General features: G+C 38.2%; 1 protein-coding gene across 1 annotated transcript in view; it reads left to right on the top strand.

Annotated features, from left to right (window-relative positions):
• LOC107601680 (serine/threonine-protein kinase SIK2-like) overlaps positions 1-21,024 on the top strand; it is a 38,001-nt gene extending 16,977 nt beyond the window's left edge. The window contains exons 5-15 of the mRNA XM_016293939.1: positions 5,157-5,281; positions 5,805-5,928; positions 10,316-10,536; positions 10,641-10,793; positions 10,898-11,056; positions 15,099-15,330; positions 15,492-15,776; positions 16,743-16,903; positions 17,769-17,879; positions 18,272-18,363; positions 18,441-21,024. Coding sequence (XP_016149425.1) covers positions 5,157-5,281; positions 5,805-5,928; positions 10,316-10,536; positions 10,641-10,793; positions 10,898-11,056; positions 15,099-15,330; positions 15,492-15,776; positions 16,743-16,903; positions 17,769-17,879; positions 18,272-18,363; positions 18,441-18,984 — 2,207 coding nt within the window. The 3' untranslated portion in view covers positions 18,985-21,024. The remainder of the gene's footprint in view (positions 1-5,156; positions 5,282-5,804; positions 5,929-10,315; positions 10,537-10,640; positions 10,794-10,897; positions 11,057-15,098; positions 15,331-15,491; positions 15,777-16,742; positions 16,904-17,768; positions 17,880-18,271; positions 18,364-18,440) is intronic.
• The last annotated feature ends 4,998 nt before the right edge of the window (positions 21,025-26,022 follow it).

The raw sequence follows: 26,022 nt of genomic DNA, 5'->3' as shown, positions 1-26,022 counted from the left end.
CAATACTAGTCTTTGGTACATTGGTATTGATATTGAATTGTTGAAAAATATAAAACAGCTGTTTTATATTAATTATTTTATATATTACATATAATATGTACACATTTACCCAATTTGATATTATATAATATATAATTTATGGCTGTAATGAATTATATTTTATTATATGTGACCCTGGATCACAAAACCAGTCATAAGTAGCACAGGTATATTTGTAGCAATAGCCAAAAATACATTGTATGGGTCAAAATTATCTTTTATATTTCTTTTATGCCAAAAATCATTAGGATATTAAGTAAAGATCATGTTCCATGAAGATATTTTGTAAATTTCCAACCGTAAATGTATCAAAACTTAATTTTTGATTAGTAATATGCATTGCTAAGAACTTCATTTGGACAGCTTTAAAGGCTATTTTCTCAATATTTTGATTTTTTTGCACCCTCAGATTCCAGATTTTCAAATAGTTGCATCTCTGCCATATAGTGTCCTATACTAAAAAAATCAATGGAAAGTTTATTTATTCAGCTTTCAGATGCTTTTCAGATTTTTTCAGATTTCCGATTTTGAAAAATTTACACTTATGACTGGTTTTGTGGTTCAGGGTCACATATATTATTTTATATATAATATATGCTCCATTAAATAGATTTATTTTACTTATGCTTTTTTATTTATGCTATTGGGTAAATGCACAAAATTAAAAGCATGAATAAAAAAACAACTGTTGTGTGTGTGTTTGTGTGTGTGTGCTTTTATCAACACTGAAGTGGAAACTCTAGATTGTAATGTAAAACATCACTTGTTTGTTTGTGGTTTGTAGCGCCTACTGTATGTACACAAAACTGAGCCAAAAGTTGAAGTCGGAGTGATTTGGTACTTTTGGTTTGGAATTTCCCTTGCCTTAGAAGATATTTACCTACATTTTTGTGATTTCGCAATAGTTAATTCTAGGGTGTAATGGACAATTTATTCATCAAGGCTGTTCTGCTTAGGATGATAATTCAGGTACTGCTCAGTTGGTGGAGCCATCATGTACGTCAAGAGCACACAGGTGCATTCTGTGCTGAGCTATATATTCAGACTAAGGTTCATTTGCAATTTCATTTGAATTTGAGCAATCAAGAGGTTACTGACTATAAAGTGAGCCAGGCTTTGAGAATCAATGCAAGGCTCTCAGCAAAAGGAAAGCTTCCCACACACATATGTGTGCTCATATTCACACGCAGACCAAACATTGTCAGTTTCCCTGACACATAAGCCTGCTCTCTGCCCAAACTCTACTATCATGTTGGTAGATTATGATGTTTGGTGCAGCAAATAATGCAGTGGCCAGTCACAGAGGAGTGTCCCGCGAGGCTTTGTTAAAGGTCCTTTTTCTTTTAGCCCTCACAGTCAGCCTCTTAGAAGATGACTCAAGCTGGGTCACTCAAAGAAAGGTCATCAGCCTTTTATGTTCCACTTCAAACATTTATGTGCTTGCATCATGACTGAAAGAAGAAAACATTCAAACTAATCTATTAACCATGAATAAATTTTTCCATATTGTACAGATATATAGAGCAAAATATGTTTCATTTTACAGTGGTTTTGCATTGTGATTACATGAAATATTAAAATGTCAAAGCATGAAGCAAGAGAAGAGTGTACACTGCATACCGTGTAAACTGTTTTCCCATAAAACATGTTGAATGCGCAAACCTGTGGGAGTGAGAGACTTCCTGGGGGTGGTCAATGATTGGGAAACTGTATGAAAATTGTTAGGATAGGATCCCCAGAGATCTTTACACAATCAACCTCCAGCACCAATCCAATGCACACCATGTTACATCTGTCCACTGCATAACGAAATTATGAGAGCCAGTGCTACTGACCTCAATAAAAGCTTTTATTTAAAGTAACAAAAAGATCTGCTCTGCCTGCCTTTAAATATGACATTGCCACTGTTTTCCAAGCTGCAGGAGTTAAGCTCTGGGGCCGGATGTGATTCCTGTATCGAATGTTGAGGCTCACTCATGCAATGTCTGCCGCTGGACTGCCTGGAGCATTGACGTAAATTCCTCCTGCTCAGCATTCAACTCATGAAGTGGGTCAGCTCAACTGATGGACTCATCATACTGGCTTCTTACATCACAGTCACAATGTAAAATAAACATGGCTGTTTTTTTATCTCTCCCTTAAGGTTCACATTTTCATTTTATGAGGCCCCGGAAGCTCAGATTCTAGACAAACTCTTAATACTCACTGGAATTTAAGTAAAATCAGAAGATTTGACATTCCATTGATAATTTCACCATAAATTACTAAATTCCAAACAAAATGCACTGTAAAAAATGTGTATATATAATAAATACAAAATAGAATACGTATATACATTTATATACATTTTATTATAAAAACATTATATAAATGTATAATATACATTTATTTTATATATATATATATATAGTTTTAGAAATTCAAGGTGAAATTATCACTGGAATATCAAATCATCTAACTTTTTATATACCTTAAAACAATTGAATTGCAATTATTTCAATAATTGAAGTTGTTAATTCAAGATGTATTTTTTGGAAGCAGATCCTAATATCTGTGCTTTTCAAGTAAATTGATATTGTTTAAAGGATCTGTAGATGTTTTTTCTTCTGGAAAACCAGAAAATATATCTTTTTTTTTTTTCCAGCTGCACACAGTTATGAACAAATACAGGCTTGTAGCCTATGCATTTAAAGAAGGTCGACCGTTATACACATTGGACTATCAGATTTGTCTGAGAGCCATATTTGGCCAAAACACTACTGTCTTAGACTTCTGGCAGTGGTGGCCATTGTATCTAATCTCTGAGCACTTTGTAATACTCATCCAACCCATTAAAGCCAGAGTGAGGTGCTGATGACGGTTTCCATCTTCAGGGTTTGCACGGCATGATCCACTAAGCCCTATTACAGATGCTGCTCAGCTTGTGTGTTGGCTTAGCGACCCTCTGTTCCTTCATTGGCTGTTGTCAGCATACTGCGTTATACAACATTTGCCAGTAGACGTAGTGTGGTACTGTATAATGCCAATTTAGTCTCATAGGAATTTTAAGTGACCTTGTGTAATGTAGTCTGATCTTTTCTCATAATTTACACAGTGTTACAGCTTGTTAATCAAAGTATAAATCAAGTCACTGTTTATTTCTTTCCTCAAGACCCCATGACTTTTTTTTTAGCTCAGTTTTCTTTCCTTGGTGATGGATTTTCTATTGATACAGGAATTTAAGATGAGACATTTCAAAGGGTTTGTGTCTTTTATAAAATAGCCAATGGGCTTTAGTTACATCACGGCAATGAACATTATCCGCTATGTTCTAAGCAGTCATTGGCAGTATTACAGGGAGGGATTTTCTTATTCTAGAAAGCATTTGATTTGAGATCTGTAGTGCAGGGTGAATATTTTTGCTCTGTTTTCAATAAATGTATAAAGTGTAAAGACTATACATTTTAAAGGGATAGTTTACCCAAAAATGTAATTAATTCCTCACCCTCATGTCGTTTCAAACCCGTAAGACCTTCATTCATCTTCGGAACACAAATTAAGATATTATTGATGGAATCTGAGAGCTTTCTGACCCTGCATAGACAGCAACGCAACTGAAATGTTCCCAAGTCCAGAAACGTAGCAAGGAGATCGGTAAAATAATCTATGTGGCATCAGTGGTTCAACCGCAATTATACGAAGCTACGAGAATACTTTTTGTGCACAAAAGAAAAAAAAAAAAGACTATTCAACAATTCGTCTCCTCCACCCTGGTGCCATTTCGGAGAGTATCCGCTGGACGTAAACAGCGTATGCTGTTCTGTGTCAGCTGCGTCACATGGATACACTGTTTTCGTTCAGATCAAATCACAACAACGTAGGAAAGAGATCCGGCGTGACGCAGCTGACACAGAACAACGTGCGTTGTTTATGTCCAGCGGATATTCTCCAAAATGGCACCAGGGTGATGCAGAGGAATTGTTGAATAAAGTGTATTGGTTTTTTTTGAACGAAGGTTTGAAACGACATGAGGGTGAGTAATTAATGACAGAATTTTCATTTTGTGAAAATTGGTGAACTAACCCTTTAAATTCTTATATCTAAAATGAATTTTTAGGAGAACACTAGCATATAGAGGACTTAAGACAGACTCAAAAACCACAAACTCAAATTTTGATTCAATGGGATCTGAAAGATTTTAAAAATAGTCTCTATATAAAAATTGCTGTCTGACTACTGCAGACAAAATTACACACTAATAGCAAAGTTTTTTTTTTTTTTTTTGGTGATGGCCTCTCAATGAGTACAGCACTAATATTAGTCATCAAAGTAGAAAGAAGTGGGCTGCAAAAGCATTGTTCTGTGAGCTTTGAGGATGTGTTTTTAGCTTAGGTTATTAGAGAAGGATGTTTTTGCAGTGTCTGTACTTTCAGAGTCATGGGTAATTTAAAGCAAGCTTTACATCTCTAGTTCATCAGTAAACTAATTTTGCACAGAAATTACGGTATGCAAGTTGAAGAATTTTATATTTCCCAACTCTTGATGTTTATTGATAAATGATTCACACACTTACAGGATCCTTTATTTATTTTTTGCCACACTTGCCAAAAGTGGGTAAATTGAGAAAGAATTTAACAGCCATCAATATGCCTCACCAGTCATGAACCTGTGTTTGGCATTATTTTTATGAATATTTTATTCATATGAGCATCTGGAATTTTAAAGTTGACACTTCTAGCCCTGGAAAAGTCATGGAAATGTAATGAAGACTGCTGAAAATTCAGCTTTGCCATCACAGGAATAAATGTACATTTTTAAAATATATTAAAGAAGAAAGCAGTTATTTTAAATATTTCAGAATATTACTGGTTTATTGTATTTGTGAGCATAAAAGACTTCAAAAACATTTTAGAAAATCATTACAACCATAAACTTTTAAACAGTAGTGTAATTCATTAAATCGGTTGACAGCAGTCACAAATGACTGGAAAAGTTAAATGGTCACTAGGTGTGGGAACCTTGATAGTACAATCAATATTGTGATGAAACCTTCCTATTTGTTGTCCCCTAAAGCTGAAATGTGATCCATGTCAGTTTCATTCTTATATCACCTTTCTCTATTTTTTTCAACCCTGCAGATTTTGGCTTTGGAAATTTCTTCCAGCCGGGAAAGCCCCTGGCCACATGGTGTGGGAGTCCTCCATATGCAGCTCCGGAGGTGTTTGAGGGACAGCAATATGAGGGACCCCAGCTGGACATCTGGGTAATGCTGCTCTGCACTTATTTGACAAGCCAGCATTATCCATGCAGGTTCACGCCTCAGTGTATTTGACAGTAAATGATTAGCGAGTCAGCTGGCAGTTGTTTGTGTTACCACCTATTCAACCTTTGAGAACTCAGCTGACGTCAACGCGTAAACCAAACACCCTGTGGTCCATGTGAGATAGAGATCAGATCATGTGAAAGCTCTCTTGCTCTCTATTTACTGCCATTAAAGGAAGAGTTTGCCCAAAAGTGAAAATCATTTACTTACTCTCAAGTCGCTTTCAAACACGTATGACTTTATTTGGTGGGATGCTCATATACAGTGAGAAAAGAGCAGCATTAACATTCTGCTAAACATCTTTTGTGTTCCACAAAAAAGAAAGTCATACAAATTTAGAAAGGGGGAATAAATATTCATGTTTAGGGTGATCTATCCCTTTAAATGTGTGCACCTGTACATTTGCACATTGTAATCGTGTTATTCACCACTGAGTTGACGCTGTGTGTGTGTGTTCCTGCAGAGTATGGGGGTGGTTCTGTACGTGCTGGTGTGTGGCGCCCTGCCCTTCGATGGCCCCTCTCTCCCCATTCTGCGGCAGCGTGTTCTGGAGGGACGTTTCCGTATTCCTTACTTCATGACAGAAGGTGAGACTAGGAGAGGTTTTCTGGCAGCAGTTGCTGTTTTTTCATGAAATTCAAGCCTGGTCAATTAAAACATTCCATAAGTGCTTGGCTACAGTTTGTGTGTGTCTGGACTGTATAAAGAGGAACGGCTCTTAACTGCTCGGAGATGTTTAGCAGTGGAACATGAAATGAGTCATGATGATCCACCAGCAAACTAGTCATCCTGTAACCGACTAGTCTATTAGTGAAGTTGACTGGTAGGGAATCGGGATGCTCTGATTTTACAATTCTGGTCAATATCTATAAAATGATTATTTATTTTTATTCTGTTGATGATAAGCCAATTAAGTGCCATTATATACAATTACATTTTAAATGCTACATGTGAATTTAAGCATTAGTGTTTTCAAAGAGGAACTTGCAGGGAACGTTAGATGACTCCAAAGATAATCTACACTTACTGTCCAGAAGTTTGGGCTGGGTAAGATTTTTGAAAGAAGCTTACTAAAACTGCATTTATTCGCATATTGTAAAAATACTAAAATTTAAAATAGCTAATTATTTTCTATTTAAATATATTTTAAAAAGTAATTTATTCCTGTGATGTAAAGCTGAAGTTTCAGCAGTCATTACTACAGTCTTCAGTGTCACATGATCCTTCAGAAATCATTCTAATATGCTGATTTGGTGCTCTAGAAACATTTCTTATTTCTTATCAATGTTGAAAACAGTTGTACTGCAATATTTTTGTGGAATCTGTGATACTTTTTTCAGGATTCTTTGATGAATAGAAAGTTCAAAAGAACAGTATTTATTTGAAAAAGAAATATTTTGTAACATTATAAATGTTTTTACTGACAATTTTGATCAATTAAATACATCCTTGCTGAATAAAATAATTACTTCATTTGAAAAATTTTTTGAAGGATAGTTTAAAAATAAAAATCAGGGAAATTAGCAATTAAACATCCAATATTGACCAATGCAATAAATTAAAGTGGTACTGCTATGTCATGCATCCCTATTCACTAGTATATCTGAATTTTTATTTTTCAGTTTATATTTTTAGCATGGATTCCGCCGTTGTGTATTTTATAGTGTGTCAAGTCAGAGATAGTATTTTGAAAGCACGTCTCGAGATCTCGCTAGCTGAATTAACCCACTATGTAAATGCCCCCAAAGAAATGCATCCAATCATGGTCAGGTGAACCAGAACACCAATCTAATTATACAGGGCTTCCTTAAAACTGATTAGTCTACTAGTTGTTAACCCAGTTAACATTTACTCCACTCATTTTACAGGCAGAATAACACAAGCTGCAAAGGGCAAGATTGTGATCGAGATAGAAAGGAGGGCAAGAGAGATAAAGTAAGAGGGCATCGGGTGAGAGCAAGACAGTTCAGACTATCCTCGCTGGCAGTGAGCCAGTTCACGGTGGGCCGCTCTTGACGTAAGAGTCAGAATGTCACATTCGTTCATTCTACACAAGCTTTGCTCACTGTGATTAAACATGGATCAAGTAACCCGAGGAAGAGTGAACACATGTTAACCTACCGGGAGGGGGGGCCGGTAGTAGGGGTCAGTAGCCACGTTGAGACTTTTACCGCATAACTCAAGCCCTTGCAGGTCTTGGAGTGAAGCTGAGCAAATGAGAAGAACAGCGTGTGCTTTTACATTTCCTTTTCAAATGCTCTCATCACACAGGATTTCACCCCTACGGAGTATCGACCCCTCCTCAGCGTGCTCTTAGCCAAGAGTGCTAGTACACAACACGCACTACATGCTACACACTACGTTACATGGTGAATACAGCACACTCACCGTTGGGAAAGATTATGTGCGCCTGGTGTGTTATACAGGGAGTTTTGGCTTGCTGCTCCATGAAGGAAAAGTGCTTTTCCAGAATTATCCTGGTAGGTATAATGAGGACTCAAGATGATGGAACATTCAGGAACTTGCACAGTAATGGCAGTATCTTCTATGATGTACTGTAGGACAACTGTCAGAAAAGCCCAACTTTCCTACGGTACTTAATAATTTGAGGTGAAATAAAATTATGGATAGGGAAGGTTTTTTTACGTAATTTTACACTGTAAAAAAAATTCAAACTGGCTTTAAAAGTTAAATCTTGTATAACTTAAAAAACTTGAGATTGGTTAAATTATTTAGATGAGTTTAAATAATGGAAAAACATTTGTTGCCATGACATAATAATCATTTCATTTTTTCATAGGTGTCACCAGAAAAAAATGTTTTTATCACAAATATATTTGAAAAAATCTTTTAAAAATTGTAATGGATGGATATTTCATTTTATGCCTCCTTGTTCTTGCCATGAAAATATTCTTTGCTGCTGAAGTTTTTATTAACATTCATTTTAATCCTTAATTTTAACACATCTCTGAATTTACACAGAAAAAAAAAATGTTGTGAACAGTCTGGATATCCAATTAAATTGTTCCTGAAATGCGATCTGAAGACAAAAGGAGTCTTAAATTTTCTTTACATGGCAAAAGCCCTGCAAAAGCTGAATCTTAATCTGCATATATACCACAAAAGGTGCATTTAAGCTGTTGCATGCTGCATTTGCACAGAAGTTTTACAGCTGGACATAAATAATGTTTAAATAATGATGCTGCATCATTTGCACAGAACCAAAGCAGCATCTGATCCTCTAATACTGGGGTCTTTGTTAAAGTCAACAATATTACTGGGACAACGTTCTGTGGGCTAAACTTGAACTTTTTGGGTAAATATAAACATCTTTATGTTTAGGGAAACCAAAGCACTGCATACCAACACAAAAACGTTATCCTTACCATGCTGGAAGAGGTGAAATGGTGTTAAGCTGCTTTGAACAGCCGAGATCAATGAACTCCAAGAGGAAACAAGACTCTGCAGCAGCTGTGTAAGATCTAAAGCTCAAAGACGTTGGGCCATGTTTCATGATTCAAAACATAAGTCAGTTACAAAATGACTCCGACAGTCTGTGTTTTAGAATTTTGAAATTCTAGTCCTGGGCTTGAAAGGATAGTTTACTCAAAAAAATGAAAATTCAGTCATCATTTCTTTACCCTCATGTTGTTTTAAATCTTTATGCATTTCTGTGGAACACATAAGAAGATATTTAAGAATGTTGGCAACCAAATAGCTTTTGTTCCCATTTACTTCCATTGTATTTGTTGTTCATATAATGGAAGTCAAAGGAACCGAAACTGGATACCAACATTCTTCAAAATATTTTATGTTCCACCTAATAAGAAAAAAAATCATACAGGTTGTGATTTACAAGACGAGTAAATGATGACCGAATTTTAATTTTTAATTCATAAATATAGTCTTCAATTTCCTCGTTAAAGCACATGGTGATTAAAAATCTATAAATATCAGTATAACAGCCAGTTTGCATCTGAAGAACCATTCATCCTAAAATCAAGGTATTTTCAGAGGGTTCACAAACTGTTTCTCTCAGCTGTATTTATGCATATGATTTCTACATGAATATGGTAATAAGATTCTCTGATTCCCTCTGCTGAAGTGAGGGAGCCGTCGAGAGGAGGATGTTTCCAGCAAGACGACATCCTACTGTGTTCCAGCACAAGGAGTATTACTGTAGCTGTGTGGCTCCCTCTGTTTGCTCTAGTGTCTCGCAGGCTCTCCAGAAACCGTAAATGCTGCAGATTAACAGGATGAGCCAGTCTTGAATAAAATGGTCAGCAGCGAGATGCACAGAAGCATTGGGAACGCCTGCATCACCGCCAGTCCTGTGAAGTCAGTTTCATTCAGCCCAGCTGAGTCAGACATGGTTAATAGTCAAGGGCACAGGGACAGACAAAAGGCCTTGTGCATTCTCAAAAGGATAATGTGTTTTGGGTTTGTGTTAGTCCGACAGTGCAGCATTTGTTGGAGTTTTTTTTTTAGTTGTAGACAGACTGTTCCACAAATCTTGTCCAAAGCATTGGACGGTACAGGCTGTCATCACTTCTGAGTGTACTGTATGCCTCAGATGCAGCAGTGTTTACTGTGAAGCAAACACACTGTGACCCTTTCAGGTTGAGATTGTACAGAGCTGCTGTTCTTACTGCTGAGACAAGCACAGGACTTTCTTACTGCTCCCACAATTATGATAATACTTGACTAGTAATAATAATAATTTACTGGTAATTGCTATCAGAAGTAAACTGTAGGCTGTTTGGGTTTTGCAAAGCAACATAGCAACTTGATGCATTAATATGTGCTGTCGCATGTGTATTTAGGAATATTTTACAATGGGTTTTGAATCCTTGTACATTTAATGACCATAAATGTTTGGGGGTTTTTTCTGCCACAAAGCTGTATTTTGTATTTGTTCATTAAATGTATATCAAAACTGTTTATCTTTTTCTTCTTTTTCTCTTTTATGTGCAGACTGTGAACATCTGATCAGGCGAATGTTGGTGTTAGACCCCTCCAAGCGTCTGTCTATAGGACAAATAAAGGAACACAAGTGGATGGTGATGGAGGTGCCTGTGCAGCGGCCGATGTTATATCAGCAGACTGTAGAGGGGGAGGCTCGAGTGGGAGAATACAGTGAACAGGTGCTCCGGTTGATGCATAGCCTGGGCATTGACCAGCACAAGACAGTAGAGGTGAGAAATTACACACATTTCAAGAAATTAAATTGCATCCTTAATATTCACACAGGCTTGACTAATGTGGCTCTCTTTTGATAATTTCTCCATCTGTTTTGCAGTCTCTTCAGAATAAGAGTTACAATCATTTTGCTGCTATCTACTACTTGCTGGTTGAGAGGCTAAAGGCCCACCGCTGCAGTTTCCCAGTGGAGCCCCGACTCGATGCCCGCCAGAGACGCCCCAGTACAATTGCAGAGCAGACTGTCATCAAGGTATCACTCTTCAAATTGCCTCTGAAAATGAAAATATTAACAGCCGTGTAAATACGGACTTAGCCAACTAGTTGACTTTCTGTATCTCTTTCTCCACACCGCAGGAGAGCAGCGCTGCTCCTCAGGTGAGCCTCCTGCCTCAAAACGTAAGTCTCCTGAGATCCCCAGCTGTGCCTCAAGCCCCTGCAGACTCCTTTATGTTCCCACAGTCCTCCTGTGCTACTGAACACAGCCTCATGGAGGAGGAGGTTGGGACTCCCAAAGTGAGTGAGAAATGGGTTAGAGGTTGAATTATGGGGGAATGAAGCTTGTGCTTCTCTTTGTAGCCTGATTATACATTGATTTTTAAAGCTTTTCACTGTAGCATAGCAAATGTTTCAGATCTTCAAAATTTTCTGTGTCAAAACGTCATTAGATGAAATGGAAACCAAGAACCGACACTGACAAAAATATTTGTTTGCTAAGGGGCAATATTTTTCCACTTTTTTTTTTTTCAAGGGATTGATTGATGGGTTCGTGGATTGATAGATAGCTTGATGGGCAGGTGGACAGATGGTAGATGAATGGTAGATGGATAGATATTGATTGAGTGATTGATTGATGAAAGACGGATGGATGGATGCATGAATGGGCAGATAGATATATTTAAATAAAGGCTAAAGGAACTCAGAGGAATTTTGTTCCCACATATTAAATTTTTTGTTTTCTTACAATGTCTCGCCCAGTGTCTACCATATATGCATTTTAGCAAAATCCCCCATAATCCCATTCTTAGGGGGTGTTGATTAGCTGGTACAAACATCTGTTGTTACAGAGTTAAATCAGACTGCTGCCCATTGAGTGCTCTTACACTCCTTCCCAACATTGCTGTTAAGCAATTCAGTCCTTCCAAGGTCAGGCAGTATGCCTGGCTGTTTGCTCGGGCCTCCTCATCATGCCTGCTCCCCGAGGAGCCTTTTGTTCAGAACCACCCTGACAGGCGGCCAGATCGGCTGCCAGCTTGGCATACAGAACAGGAATAACAGCACAGGAGCCGGCCAGCTCTGCCACTCTATCTTCATTTTCATCTGTCTGTCTCTCTCTCTCTGCTGTCACTCTGAGACAGTAATCTGCTCTCTCCAAGACTGTTCTTACACATACATACTTTGTTTTAATGCCTTTTGCGTCGATGAGGGAGAAGCTGTTTACTTTGATGGTTTTTAGCCTCAGTCATTTTGTCTCTATGCATCTCTGATGGTGAGGTGAGACATACACTGTGAGTGTGTTTCCCCTTGAGGCTGTCCACATCTGTTTGGCTTACATAAGCAGGTCAGTCTGCAGCCGTCTCTGGCAGTGACACACATTGGATGTGACAGCTGTCCATTCGCTCCAGTTTAGTCGTTCCACTCTTTCTTCTCTCTCACATACGTGCACACCACAAACTTGTCTGGCTTTGTGTGCGCCGGTATTTTACCCTCTTCGGAAATGTGGAGTTATTGAGCATTCATGGCTTTCATACTGAACATTGCATCAGCCAGTTCCTCTTTAGAACAATGGGTTCAATAAACAATGTACAAAATTCCTCTTATTGTAAAACTTTTTATCTGTAAATGTCACCTGTATACATATATGGATGTTAGAGTTTTGTTGCAAGAGGAAATGTGTACATTGTTTCTTGAATACATGGTTTAGGAGGAAATAATTGAGTAGGAAGTTATTTGGTTGGTATTTATTTAAATGGCATTTACGATATATGAGTAGGATATTTAATGCAAAAAATCAAGTCCTTTCCAGTGTTATTTTAGTATCATTGATCTTATTATAGTTTTTGTTCATATTTAGAATTAGATTTTATTTTTATATTTTCTGTTTTCACTTTAATTTTAGTTAAAGGTTTAGTAATTTAGTGTTTTTTTGTCATTTTAGTCATTTTTCTTTTTTTTTATCTATGTACATCGTTTTAATTAATTTGTATTCATCAGTTTCAGTTCATTTAGTTTAGTTATTTTAGTACTTCAAGTTTAACTGAAAATGAAAAATGTTGTTTTGGCAAGTTTACATTTTCTTATATTTTATTTCAGTTTACATTTATTTTGTTTCAAATTACTTTTTTTTTTAATGGTTTCAGCTTTAAATAACTAATAACCCTGTTTTTTTCATAATTTTTTTAATCATGAATTGATCAGATCATAAAAAAGGGCTATATATGATTGGAGTGTGTGGACTTGGTGACATTAGCAAAAAAAACAAAAGTTGTTTCAGAGGTGGAGCAAGTTATATCTTTTTAAAAGATTACAAAAAGTGCACAAAATAGTCTGTTTTCACACAGGTTTCCCCAAACAAGCCCCCATGTGCTATTGGCTGAACAAACAGATAGCCCTGCCCCAAACTCGCACCATTGGTTGAGGCAGTGTTGCTGTTGTCAGGCTAGTTTGCTCTGTTTGTTCAAACTAACTGAGCAATATTTTGAAAGCACCATAGAGATGGTGTTTACATTTTGGGGGAAATAAATGGCTGCAAACATTTTATTTATAGTTGTCTCTGCATATTAAGATGAGACATTTTTGCACTGAAAAATGACACACTTCCCCTTTAAGATCAGAGGAGGAATTGTGACACTCTCCAACATGAGATGTTTAAAATATGAAGCTTGATCTCACAGAGTACGACACAACCCCTGTTAGGGAGGTGACGGCAGGGATTACACAATTTGTTCAGAGTCTGTATAATCACACTGTTTGTGTGTGAAGGGGCCGGGCAAAATGATGGGCTGAAATGTAAAAAAAAAAAAAAAGGGGGGAGAGAGATAGAAGGAAAGAAGAAAAATAGAGAATCTGTGGCCGTTCTTTAACCGTGTGCTGGGATAAGAGCATTCCTGGCCCAGCATGCTGCAGGAAACTCAACTCATCCAGATGATCCATGTTGGTTGAGTGTGTGTGTTTGATGGCATGTCTCGGTGTACTCTGTCTGCATGAGGCTCTGACAGCCCTCTCAGCCAAAACACACTTCCTGTCCCTGCATTCCAGAATTCCACCCCCTCCTCTCCCGCTCACTCATTCGTTTGAGAGAAAAGCAAGAGTGAATGAGAGGGAGCAATAAAAAGAGGCAAAAAGGGAGAGACTGCAGTGCTTTTGTTTATTCTCACTACGTCCCCAAATCATTAAGGAATGTGTTCATGATGTTCAGCCTGTCATCACAAAGCACGTTAAAGTTTGTGTGTTTGGTGCTGACTGAGTGGAAATTTGCCTCAGGACTGTGAATGACTTATGAGGGCTGATGGGAGATTAGAACTTGTTCTTGGGAAATACAATGCTTGAAGGCAAATGCCTTATCTACAACACTGGTGTAAGTGAGAGTTCATCCAAAGAAAAAGTAACAACCAAAAAAGCTGTCATCTCCAAAATCTTTTATAGGAAATGCATAAATTGCATATATACTACATTTCCACTTCAGAGTAATAAAGAAATTAATTATATTAAAATGTGACTCAATGTTTCAGGGTTGTGGCTTTATTTTTCGTGAATGTGTCTTGAATTCTCCAAATTGCGACTTCATAGTTCTTAATTTCTTGTAATTGCAACTTAATATCTCTAAAATATGACTCTCTAATTTACAACCATGCTTTTTATCTCACAATGTGATTTATATTATAAAATTATGGCTTTATCGTAATTGCCTTTGCAATTTAAGTTCACAAAAACAACTATATTTGTCATAGTTATGAGTATATACGACAAAACGTAATATCTAGCAATGTGACTAGCTCACATTTTTTTACTTTATTTCTCATAATAGTAACTATAATTCTAGAAAATGCAACTTTATAGTTGCCATTTTTACTTTTTCTCATAATGTGACTATATTGTCACATGACTATCATAATTGCAACTTTATATACAGTATCACAATTGTGACTATATAACTCACAATATGACAATGCTGTATCTTGCAGTGTGAATATATCTAACATTTGCGACTTTGTTTCTGGTAATTGCAAATATATTTCTTGTAATTGCAACCTTTTATCTCTAAATTATACATTTATAGACTTTTTATCTCAAAATGTGACAGTGACATGATGTGACAAATGTGACAACTTTCTATCTCACAGTTGCAAATATTTCTCATAAATGCGACTATTTTGCACAGTTGTACAGTAACTATGGAAATTAAAATTATTTATTATCTTGCATTGTGACTAAATCTCAGATTTGAGACTTTGAATTAATATCTCCCACTTGCGATTTCAGGTCGTCTAGAAAAGCTTTCCAAATACTTTTAGCTACAAAAAACATTATATTTAGAGATCTTTACATTGTTTTGCAGGTCAACGGCTGCATGCTGGACCCCCTGCCCCCTGTGGCTGTTCGCAAATCCAGCGCCTCGTCCCCCAGCAACATGATGGAGACATCTATAGACGAGGGCATCGAGACGGAGGAGCTGGACACAGAGGATGATCATACCCACGTCTTCAATGCCTATCAGATGGCCCGCTTTGCTCAGCGCAGACACACGCTGTCTGAGGTCACCAATCAGCCAGGAATCATGACCAGTGGAGGTGGGTGTGGCTTAAGGGTAACCCGCAAGGTTATAGGTTCAAACCCAACTTCATTATCCCTGTACTAATAGTATCAGTTTGGATAAAAATGACAATGAAATCACAATCATGTTTCATAGGTGTTAAGATGATAAATTATTGTCACCTCTCTGTTTACCCAGGTAAACTGTTCAGCGTGGGTCATAACCCCTCTCTGGGTAGCGTGGACTCAGAGTATGATATGGGCTCCATGCACAGTGACCTCAGTCTGCTGGAGGATGCACCCTCTCTTAACGAGGTGGTCCTGGCCAACACACCCATCACCCGCATGACTCCGCCCTTCATCAGCGCTCGGCCCGCTAACCCCGCCATGCAAGCACTGAGCGCTCAAAGGAGAGAGACCCACAACCGCTCTCCCATCAGCTTCCGCGAGGGCCGCAGAGCATCAGACACTTCACTCACACAAGGTGAGCAGCATCCTGTGATTACAGAGAGACTATATACACAATCATTTCAAAAGTTTAGTCAACAAGATTTTTTAAAAATAAATTAATACTTTTATATTGCAGAGATGCATTCAATTTATCAAAATGACATTTACAAAAGCTATTTCAGATAAATGCTGTTCTTTTGAACTTTCTATTCATTAAAAAATCCTGAAAAACACTGTGTCTACATAAATATTACAGTAATACACGGTTGTTATACTGATAATATAATTTATATTAAATATAAAAAAATAGCTTGAAATTAAAATACAAAAATTTGTACAAATATTAAATAAAAAAATATGCACAAGTTTCCATGTTTACTAGTGGTCTCAGGACGATTGGATCCCACTGTGGTATGTGTCTTAGATTCGATTTCTCTTCCTTCTCTTTCTCTCACACTTATTGTTATTTTCACAAACTATCTCTCCCTGTTTCTCTCTTGTTTTCCTCTAAATGCACCACCCCCTGTCAGATGATCCATTGAGTGAATCAGAGAGCGCTTTGAAGATTAGGCCAACTCGGTCCTATTGAGTTCTCTCATCCTGCGGCCTGAATAATTACCCTTAATCACTTGAAGCCCTAAAATAACCTGAGAATCCTTTTTTTCAACTCTCTTCCATTCAGCAGCAGAGGAGTCAAGAACCACTAAACAGCATTTTAATATGCACTTGAGCATTTGCAGCCTGCCTGGACATATTTTCTCCTGAAATAGATTGATTAGCCACGTTACGTGAGGTCACATGGTAGAACCGCACCAGAGCAGTCAGAGGTGGCTTGGGCCTGAGGGAATGAGAGTCACTTCCTCTGTTCTGACACTCCCATGTGAAAATTCATCACCACACATGGATGTGGACACTGGGGGTGGAACATCATCTGATGATCAGTAAGTCATACAGAAATAACAGTGCTATTATTCATAATCTTATTCCTCTCTTCATGTAGGCTTGGTGGCCTTTAGACAGCACCTACAGAATCTGGCACGGACCAAAGGTATCCTGGAGCTAAATAAGGTGTATGAGCAGATGGGCTCTGGAGAAACCCCTTCCCTGGGTCTGCTGAGCGCTCAGACCCATCCACATGACTTATTGGATCCTGCACTACAGGTCAGTCCACCAGGGAAGCTAACCTGAGATCGGTTTTGTAGTATCCCTTACAATCAGGAATGACTAATGCAGAGGTTTCAAACGGGGGGCCGCCTGAAGAAAAAAAAATTATTTATTATTATTATTTTTTTTATTTATATTAGGAATTAGGAATAGAATACAATTATTGTGATGAATAAGGAATTAAGGCCCTTTCCCATGACTCCAATTAATTTAATTTTATGCACTGGAATGTTGATGCAATGGTTGCATCATTGCAAGGTTGAGGTGATCCAAGCACTGTGCGTTACTTTGGTTGGAAAGTGTCAGAATGCCCTTACTTGAACTCTTCTACCCTTCTAACCTCCCTACTGACACACAGACAGCCCTGCTTATGTAATTACAGGAGAAGAAGCAGCCAATTGTCAGTTGTTTACTGTCCATCCGGTAAGCCCCCTGAATGCGGCCATTGTTGAGTAACAGGCTGGTGACTTGTGCCCAATGCTCCAATGCAGGCTCACCAAAGACAGAGATTTAGTATGAATCAGTGAATAAATACTTATGGGAATAACACATAGGGATACCGCGCAGGGCAGGCACCACTGTCTAGATGAAGTCCAAGAAAAAAATCTGCTCTAAATCGAGTTAATTTTACTGGGCTAATATAGCAGTGAAAATGAGCTTCCATTAGAGGCATGTGGCATTGTGAGGATTAGCTACTGGAGCAGACTGGCATGTTTTTCCCAGAATCCCTCTGGATCAGCGGACAGCTATTCAGCCTTTTCATAACCAAGTAATGAATTCATGCATTTGAGTGCACAGCCGTCAATGTGGCTGCCTAGCGAGGCACTGACATGTTTTCTGTTTGTATGTATGGTTTGTGCAGGAGGAAAGAGGTCACCAGCACGACATGGCTCTGTGCTCAGGTGGAACACACCCCGCACTGTTGTCAAGGAGACAGAGTCTGGAGCCGCAGTACCTCTCTCACAGAATACAGGTGACGCACCTTTATTTCTGCCAATTTTAGCTCATCTGAGATGTGTGTACACTTATAAAGCACATTTCCAAAGCCTCATGGTCTATAGGAGTTGGTTATTAATAATAGTTAAGACAGACAAAACATAGCAAGATCCTACCAACCAACAATTTATTATTTAATACTCTAGCGGTTAGTGAATGGGATCGAATCTGACTTGCAACATTCCTCGTTTGCATTCTCCCCCCCTCCCCCCACATTTTCTGTCCTTTTTCTGCTATCGCTACCAATAAAGGTGATTAAACACTGCAGTTAAAGTTCACTGCAGTATTTCTCAAGATGTTCATGGCAGTGAAGGACGATTTCTACAGCTCTGCATTGCACAATCCTTATCATTGTGTATCTCTGTACAGAAAGCCACACTGATGGCCAACAGCCCCAGCAGCTGCCAGATGTTCTGCAAAGAAACTCCTCGCAGTCTGGAGCAGCAGCTGCAGGAGCACAGGTACTACAGATTTCTCTGCTTTCCCTTAATGTCAAACCGGAGATCCGTCTATTAAACCCCTTCTGTTTGATCTGCAGGCTGCAACAGAAACGTCTGTATCTTCAGAAACAATCCCAAATGCAGGCCTACTTTAACCAGATGCACATTGTGGAGGACCCTTACGCTCCCTGTGCAACCATGGGCCACCAGGACTCCGGAGCCCCACCTCAGCCCCAGGGTTCGATAGCACCAGCACATCAGCAGAGTTCCCAGGCCTCACCTCAGTTTGCACATGCACAGCCTCTCGGCCACCTAATGGAGCCCAACCCAGAATCCCTGCCGTATGAGCCCTACCTGGGCCATTATGCTCAGATGCAGCCTCTACCACAAAGCTTCTCTGCTCAGCTGCAGCCCCAACAGCCCGAACCCCTCAACTACACCTACCCAGCCTGCGATCCAAGCCACTCAGGAGAAGCACTGTACCCGGAGCAATATGACTATCCGCTTGATCCCGAGCAGCTTGCTCCACCTGCAGAGGGCGGCTCGGCTGGGTACGATGGGCTGGCGTTGGCCGACCCATTTCTGGACAGCGAAATGATGGAGACGGTGGACTCACAGCATGGTTTTGTGCTGGTGAACTAAGCCAAGACTCGAATAACCAGTATTACCTTGATTTCTGACTCACTACGGATGAATTGACGGATGAGATGACGTCACAGGGACGGATAGAGTTTTGTATGTTTGACGTTTAGGTTGCGGCAAATGTGAGCTGTAATCTTTATACTTCATGAAACTCCTCCCTACCTCCCTCCTCGTTCTCCAGTGGTCCCACCTGCTGCTCTCTCACAATAGAGTGCCGGATGGCGTGGCGTTCAGGCCAGCCGCAATGGGGGCTCACCTCCTCTCGCTTCCAAACCGACCACAGGATTGGAGCTGCTCGCTACGCGCTGTATGTAGCACAAGGACAGCCTAGATCTGCAATAAGGAGCCTGCTCGACAGCACAATTAAATATTGACACGTTTTGTACTGAACAAAATCCCTCAAAGCGTCTGACTTTGATTATGGAAGACTAGTCATGAGCACTCAGTAAGTGCAATGTTAGTTAAAAACACATGGCAATATTGAAGCAATATACTGATTCATCTGGAACTGAAAAAAATGAAGCCATAAGTCAGAACTGCACCACCCAACTGCTATCAACAGATGTTTCTCAACTTTTAAACGGCCAAAACCACAGATATCTGTGGACAAAGCTGTGATTTTGATCTTTTTTTCACTGGATTCCCTCCTCATGCTCATCCTAAAGGTCCTAAAAAGTTCCTTGAACCTCAACAGTGTTATTTTGTCTGCTAATATCGCAGTTCCTCAAAATTGGCACACCATGAAAGATGAGTCATGACTCTATTTACATGGTGATGATTAATAAGGAGCAGTTTACAAGCCAGGTGACATCATCACCTCCATGGGCGATGTTGGTATGCGTTTAAATGATTTGGAGAATTCAGTTATTATTATATTGCTGATATTTACCCCTTTACACTAAAGAATACATCAGCATTCAAGTCAAGTCACAAGACACTGGATAGTTTGAACAATTCATTGCATTTACGACAGACAAAACGGAGATTGTTTTTGTTAGCAGCACTTAGTAAATCTGTTCTACTTGAAATGACAAGTCTGTGACTAAACCCAGATATCAGATACTCTACAGAGAACGATCATCACGCAAACTGATCGCAAGATTCAGGGCTTTGTAACAGAACACGTATTAAGGCAGATAATATACTGGAGCACTTTGTCAAGGAAGCTAAAGAAAATGTAGCTGAGACGGCAGATGGGTGAGGTGAACCTGCTCTGCTAGTTTCGTCAAACAAGAGACATCAAATTCATCTCTTTCCAATAACGTGCTCCCCGCGAGCCAGCGCTCTCTCAAAGAAGGATGCAGAGCGAGCGCGACTGGACGATTGTTTTATGTAACGTAGAGGTTAGAAACTTTGAAAGTGCTTTCAGAATGCAACAAATTTTGTATTTAATGTGATAGTGTTCTGTGTGCCTTTTTCTTCTTTCAAGTTAAGATCTTAAAAGGATAGTTCACCTAACATTCGGTCTTCATTTACTCTCCCTCATGTCGAGCCAAACCTGTATGGCTGACTTTCGTCTGTGAAACACATTCAAGCATCAAAAAGAATGCAAAAGAACTATGAGAGTATCATGAAAATGGCCCAGACGGGTTAAGAATGACATGAGAGTGAGTAAATGTCAGAATTTTATTTTTGGGTGAATAGTTCTTTAATAACCTTGCTTTTCAGTTTGATTCTGTTGGTATTTGTTACAGGACATATGTAGACCCAGGTTTTACAAAGGTACAAAACCAAAGTCCCCTCAGAAGTGTTCCTGTATAACCCCACCGTGTGGAGTTTGGAGCTTCTTGGTCAGCGTCGTAACAGTGCTGTTTTGTTTTGTTGTCAATCAGTATATGCCGGTGAAAAGTATTAATAGCAATATTTCTTATGAATAGTTCAGAATGGACAGATTAGTGAATGTGTTGCCATATCATAATCACACCTGCTGGTGAACACCATTCCTTAGACATCCTACAATTCTGCATTTACCTTCATGGTTGTTGACCACACATAAGCTAATGTGCTGTTAAGATTTACAAAAAGATTTATTGAACAAAACGTTTTGTGTTTATTTTCTCTGGTGGGATTTTCAACATAACTCAAATGCACTTAACTGCACTGCTTTTCCATTGTTTTCTATGGTCACTTACACAGCAGTAGAGCACTGTTAAGTTCACAAAGACTTTGGTTATTTACCGGAGTGACAACCACAACATTTTTAAAACTCACAATCACATTTTCATCAAAGTCCTGCAGTGTGATCCTAACCGGATTGGTAGACTAGTTGTCTTAGCACGTCTTGTACAGTGCGAGAAGGTCGCTTTGTGCTACACAAACGTCTAGTGTTTCGGTTTCTTATGTGTGTATTCGGTAACTTACAAAGTCGCAGATATTTGCTGTCGGTTATCTGAAGGTTTTAGATCCAGTCATTGTCTTCCACCGGATCTCATCCCATCAATTTTGCTTGACTTTGGGCAGGGGTGTAAAAAGTATAAAAAAATTATACTCAAGTGAAAGTACAGATACTCAGTGAAAACTTTACTCAGTTAAAAGTACAAGTATCTGGCCAAAAGCATAATTGAGTAAAAGTAAAAAAAGTAAAATTTTAAATATTACTTGAGTATTAAAGGGGTCAATCGGATGCCACATGCACTTGTTGGCAGTGTGTGTACACATCCACCCTATAATGATAAATTATAGGTATAATTTTATTTTTTTAAATCTTCTGGTTAAATCATTTCACCTTTCTCAAATCGTCTTACCTTAGACCCACCCTGAGTGACTGTCATCAGTCCGCCATTGTTTCACCGCTGGAGCAGATGTAGACAAGAATGACTCCTAAGTGATTGAGGTGTTCTGTTGTTGGATGTAATAATGAACACAGCAGTCGTCATTTACTTCCGACATCTGAGCCGCTGAAGATGCAATGGATTACATTTGTTTCTGAAGGGAATGCACCCCCGATCTACCTAAATGCGTCTATCTTCGCGCGAATCATTCGTGATCCAGCTTCACGTCCAGAAGAAGTGAGTGTAAGGTTTTTAATGAATCTTTACAAATCGCCTTTCCTAATAACGTGCTAGTTAGCAAGTTTCACTATGAATGCAGAGAGCGGCTCGGAGGGGCGGGGCAGGGCGAGCAGAGCTCATTTGCATTTAAAGCAGCATGCAAGAAAACAGCTTGCTCTGAATAGAGCTGTTTTTGACGGTAAAAACGGTGCTATTTTACACTACCATTGAGAAATTTTAACTATGTTACAGAATTTTCATTAAGACCTTAAAGAATCATATCAACTTGTGGAAAATGGGCATCCTATGACCCCTTTCAAAAAGTACAAGTACTCCAAATAAATAAATACATGAATAAATAAAATAAATACAGGACATCCAAAGATAATGCTTGAAAAATTACACAGTGGAGACGATGGTAACCCAAACAACACCTATTGATGAATCAATGTCTTTTTGAGTTAAATGATAGATGTGTAAGAAAACACACAAATACTAATATTTTAAACTTTACCGTCATGTTCACTTTGTGTGGTTTCTGAAGCAGTCCTGTACACTTGCATTATGTGCACACACTAACCGTCCAGCATGTTTAGATAGAAAAACAATTGAAAAGCAGTGTAATGCACAAAAAAAAGCCCCTTTACAAAACCTCATAGAAAGTATTTCCCGCTACATTAGTCAATTAAACAATAGTTTTGGTGTGTAAGGGGGTTTGTGGATTTAATTATGTGCATTTCTGCTTAACAAACTAATGATTCCCTATTAGAACGTTTCAATTAATTTGTTCAGCAGAGCATTTAGAGTTCACTCTCAAAGGAAGCTTCCTCTTCTGCTGTGATTTTCACATGACCCTGAGCTTACTTGTTCTCATTCACACATCCATGTACGTTCTCGCCCTCTCTTTCTCACTCTCATTCACTCATTCTGATCACATATGAGGCAAGAGCCCGATTTCCAGACAGCTCACCACACAAGAATGCTCACAAATTACACAAGCGGAGAAAGTGTTGTTTTTTCCACTGTTCTCGAAATCAACCACCACTAAAATATTCCTCTTACCCAACTCAAATCCGATCGTATTGTGGGTAAAATGCTTTTCCAACAGTTTGAAAAATGTCCATTTCACACATACTGTCTGCTCAGTGCAGTTCAGTTGAATTTAATTTGTTTCATTTAATTATTACCTGGAACAAAAGAAAGTGTAAAACTACGGTACAAAATCTATTTTTGGTTCCTGCTCTACTTGCTTAAAGCATAAGCACAAGTCAATGGCAGCCATGTTGACAGTGGAATGGTGTTACTCTTGAAAAATGTTGAGGAGATACACCTGAGACAAATGTGGTTAATGCAATAATATTCCCATTGCTGCAGAATCCTATTACAGCAGCATAATTAGGTGGTTATCAGACATATTATCCTCAGAGGAGCATCATGATTGGCAGATTATTTTGGCCTGCTAAACTAGACAGAAACAACTGATCCAATGAAGTCAGTGATGGCTGACCTGTATATAAGCCTCAGGCACACAGTGTAGTGTGCTAATGTGGACACGTTCGTTTGAATGGGATTAATGGGATTTTAAAAACAATTGGTGGCTGACTAAATACTTTTTTGCCCCACTGTATACCCCCCATGATTACATTGCAATGAATGATGTAACATAAAAACAACCTGCCCTTACTGAGTAAGAATAGTTTCTGACAGTAACCATGTTATATATTTTTTTGTAATCCACTCACACCATCAGTGATAACAAATCCTAATTCTCTTGGAGTCAAGGTTTCCAACTGGTGCTTCTCTCATTAGGCTGGAATTTTGAATTTGTTATCAGCCTACAGCCATTTTTTCCTCACATTTGGACAAATATGATAGATCATTTAGTAATAACTAATACCTGTCTCAATTAATTGTTTAACACTTGTTAAAATATTGACACCATGTATGTTACAACATTATGAAATCAGAAGGCATGGCCACTCCACAATCATTTGCCTTTTTAACAAAATATCCTCCTGAGAACCAGAAATAAAAAGCTTTGTGAATGTAGTATTTTTTCATGTCATTACATTGTTTAGAGCATAAGAAAAAAATGGTAAAATAACATTTTTGAAAAATTATATTTTATTCCTAAGTTATGATATGTCCTCTGTAGAGGACACCAGGACTAAGTTTTTCTAAAAATAAAATGACAAGAGTAGACATGAAAAGGTAAAATCAATGGGAATTTCTTTTAAATCACCAATCAATTTTTAGGTTTCAGGATTTTTTTTATACCTAACTTTGTTTAAGGATGGTTATCAACTATGTTATAAAATATATAACAAAATTTGATATACTATTTAGCTTTATGCAATATGTGTGTAAAAGTTCCATAAACTGGTTTTCCCATTAAGCACAATGTTATCTATACACTGTATCTAATTTGCATATTAAAGTGCTGTTGGGACAGCATGTTGAAAAAAGAAGTGTAATAATCGGAGTAGTAATTGGCCAGATTTTCATAATAATATCTAATATTTCATAAGAATATTGATATATAATTTGTTTTCCTATTCAATTCTTTTGTCTCCCAAAATGTATAATAAACATGCTTTTAGTCCTGGTGTCCTCTACAGTGGACATGTATGAAATCATGTCCTGTTTCATAACAGAAGGTCATATTTTGATTTGAAACCCCATAACATTTTCCTGAGATGTTGATTTATGACAAACAATTTGAAAATGAATCAGATTTAAATTATAATTACAAAATATTATCATATTTCCATAACGATGTACAATTTTATCACTAAATTAATGTCAGCTATTTTTAAAGACCAAGGAGAGGGAGTGGTCATGGTGAAACATCCAATCATTTGGTATCTCTGGAAAGCACTGAATGTGCTCTGTACAGGACATCCAGACTTACAACTGTGACGTGTGAGGTCTCAGAGAAATTCACTAAAATATAATGTCCACTACAGAGGCAAAAACTCCATAGCTGGGTCTCAGGAGGATATTAAAGTTAATAAGGAAGAATGAATAAGAGAAGAATTTTCCTTAGTCTATAAACAGTTTATACAATTCCATTTCATCCATAAGAGGCACAACATCACAAAGGACTGGACTGGAATTCTTCAGTGCTGTTGATTAGCCTCATTAAAGACCATCACATCATATGACAAGTATGAAATATCAAGGGTGCAATCTAAAGAAATTGAATTGCTATAGCGCTATAGTATGCAACAATTAGAATCTTTGCATATTCTCAAAATATTCAGAATATCATTAAATATATAGTATTAGAATTAACAATGGTGGAGGTATGGCCAGAGCCAGGGGAACAAAATAGAAGGTCTCCCAGAGAGACAGCTGCACTGGTCAAGTCAGATTAACAATAGGTGTAAGAGAAAACCTTAAACTTGCTGTAGCTTTTGATCTCAACTCAGGGCAACTAATGTTAGTTGTCCCCATGACAATGAATGTTGGCCTTTGTGAGTTGGATGCAATGTTTGTTGTCTTCTGATTGAAGTCAAATTTAACATTTAATATAATTGAACAATTTAATCCATCGTCTGTCAAAACTGCAAACAGAGATACACTTTGTATCTTGTTTATTTCCTCTAAACAAGCAATGTGTTAAAAGACTAATAATGCATTATTGATGCAGGATGCCTGTAATGTTCTAGTAATCTTGAAGGCCTTGATTAGCTTGTTTAGGCATGTTCAATGTTCAATCCGGCCTCTGTCATGGTAAGTTTGGGACAATTGTATGTATATTAAAATAACAAATTCTTAAAAACAAGTGCCATATTAAAAAGAGGGACGAGTCAAATGACACCTAGATTACAATTTTTACAGAGCTTTAATGTTGACTCATAAATCAAGCTTTGTTTTTTTCTAACATCACAAGATTTTGAGTCGAGTTTCAGGAAGTTACAGCTCATCCAGTAATTGATGCCACAGAGAGATGCAGCAAGGAAACAGAGAAGTGGTGTTTCAGAGCCGGTGCTGAAATCTGAATGTCATCAGCTTAGTAGTGAAAGTTGAGACCATGTTGATTGAT

The sequence above is a fragment of the Sinocyclocheilus grahami genome, unplaced genomic scaffold (assembly GCF_001515645.1).
Source record: "Sinocyclocheilus grahami isolate Dianchi unplaced genomic scaffold, SAMN03320097.WGS_v1.1 scaffold311.1, whole genome shotgun sequence".
Lineage (NCBI taxonomy): Eukaryota > Metazoa > Chordata > Actinopteri > Cypriniformes > Cyprinidae > Sinocyclocheilus > Sinocyclocheilus grahami.
The sequence above is the reverse complement of the archived record's forward strand: the minus strand, read 5'-3'. Positions and strand labels throughout refer to the sequence as shown.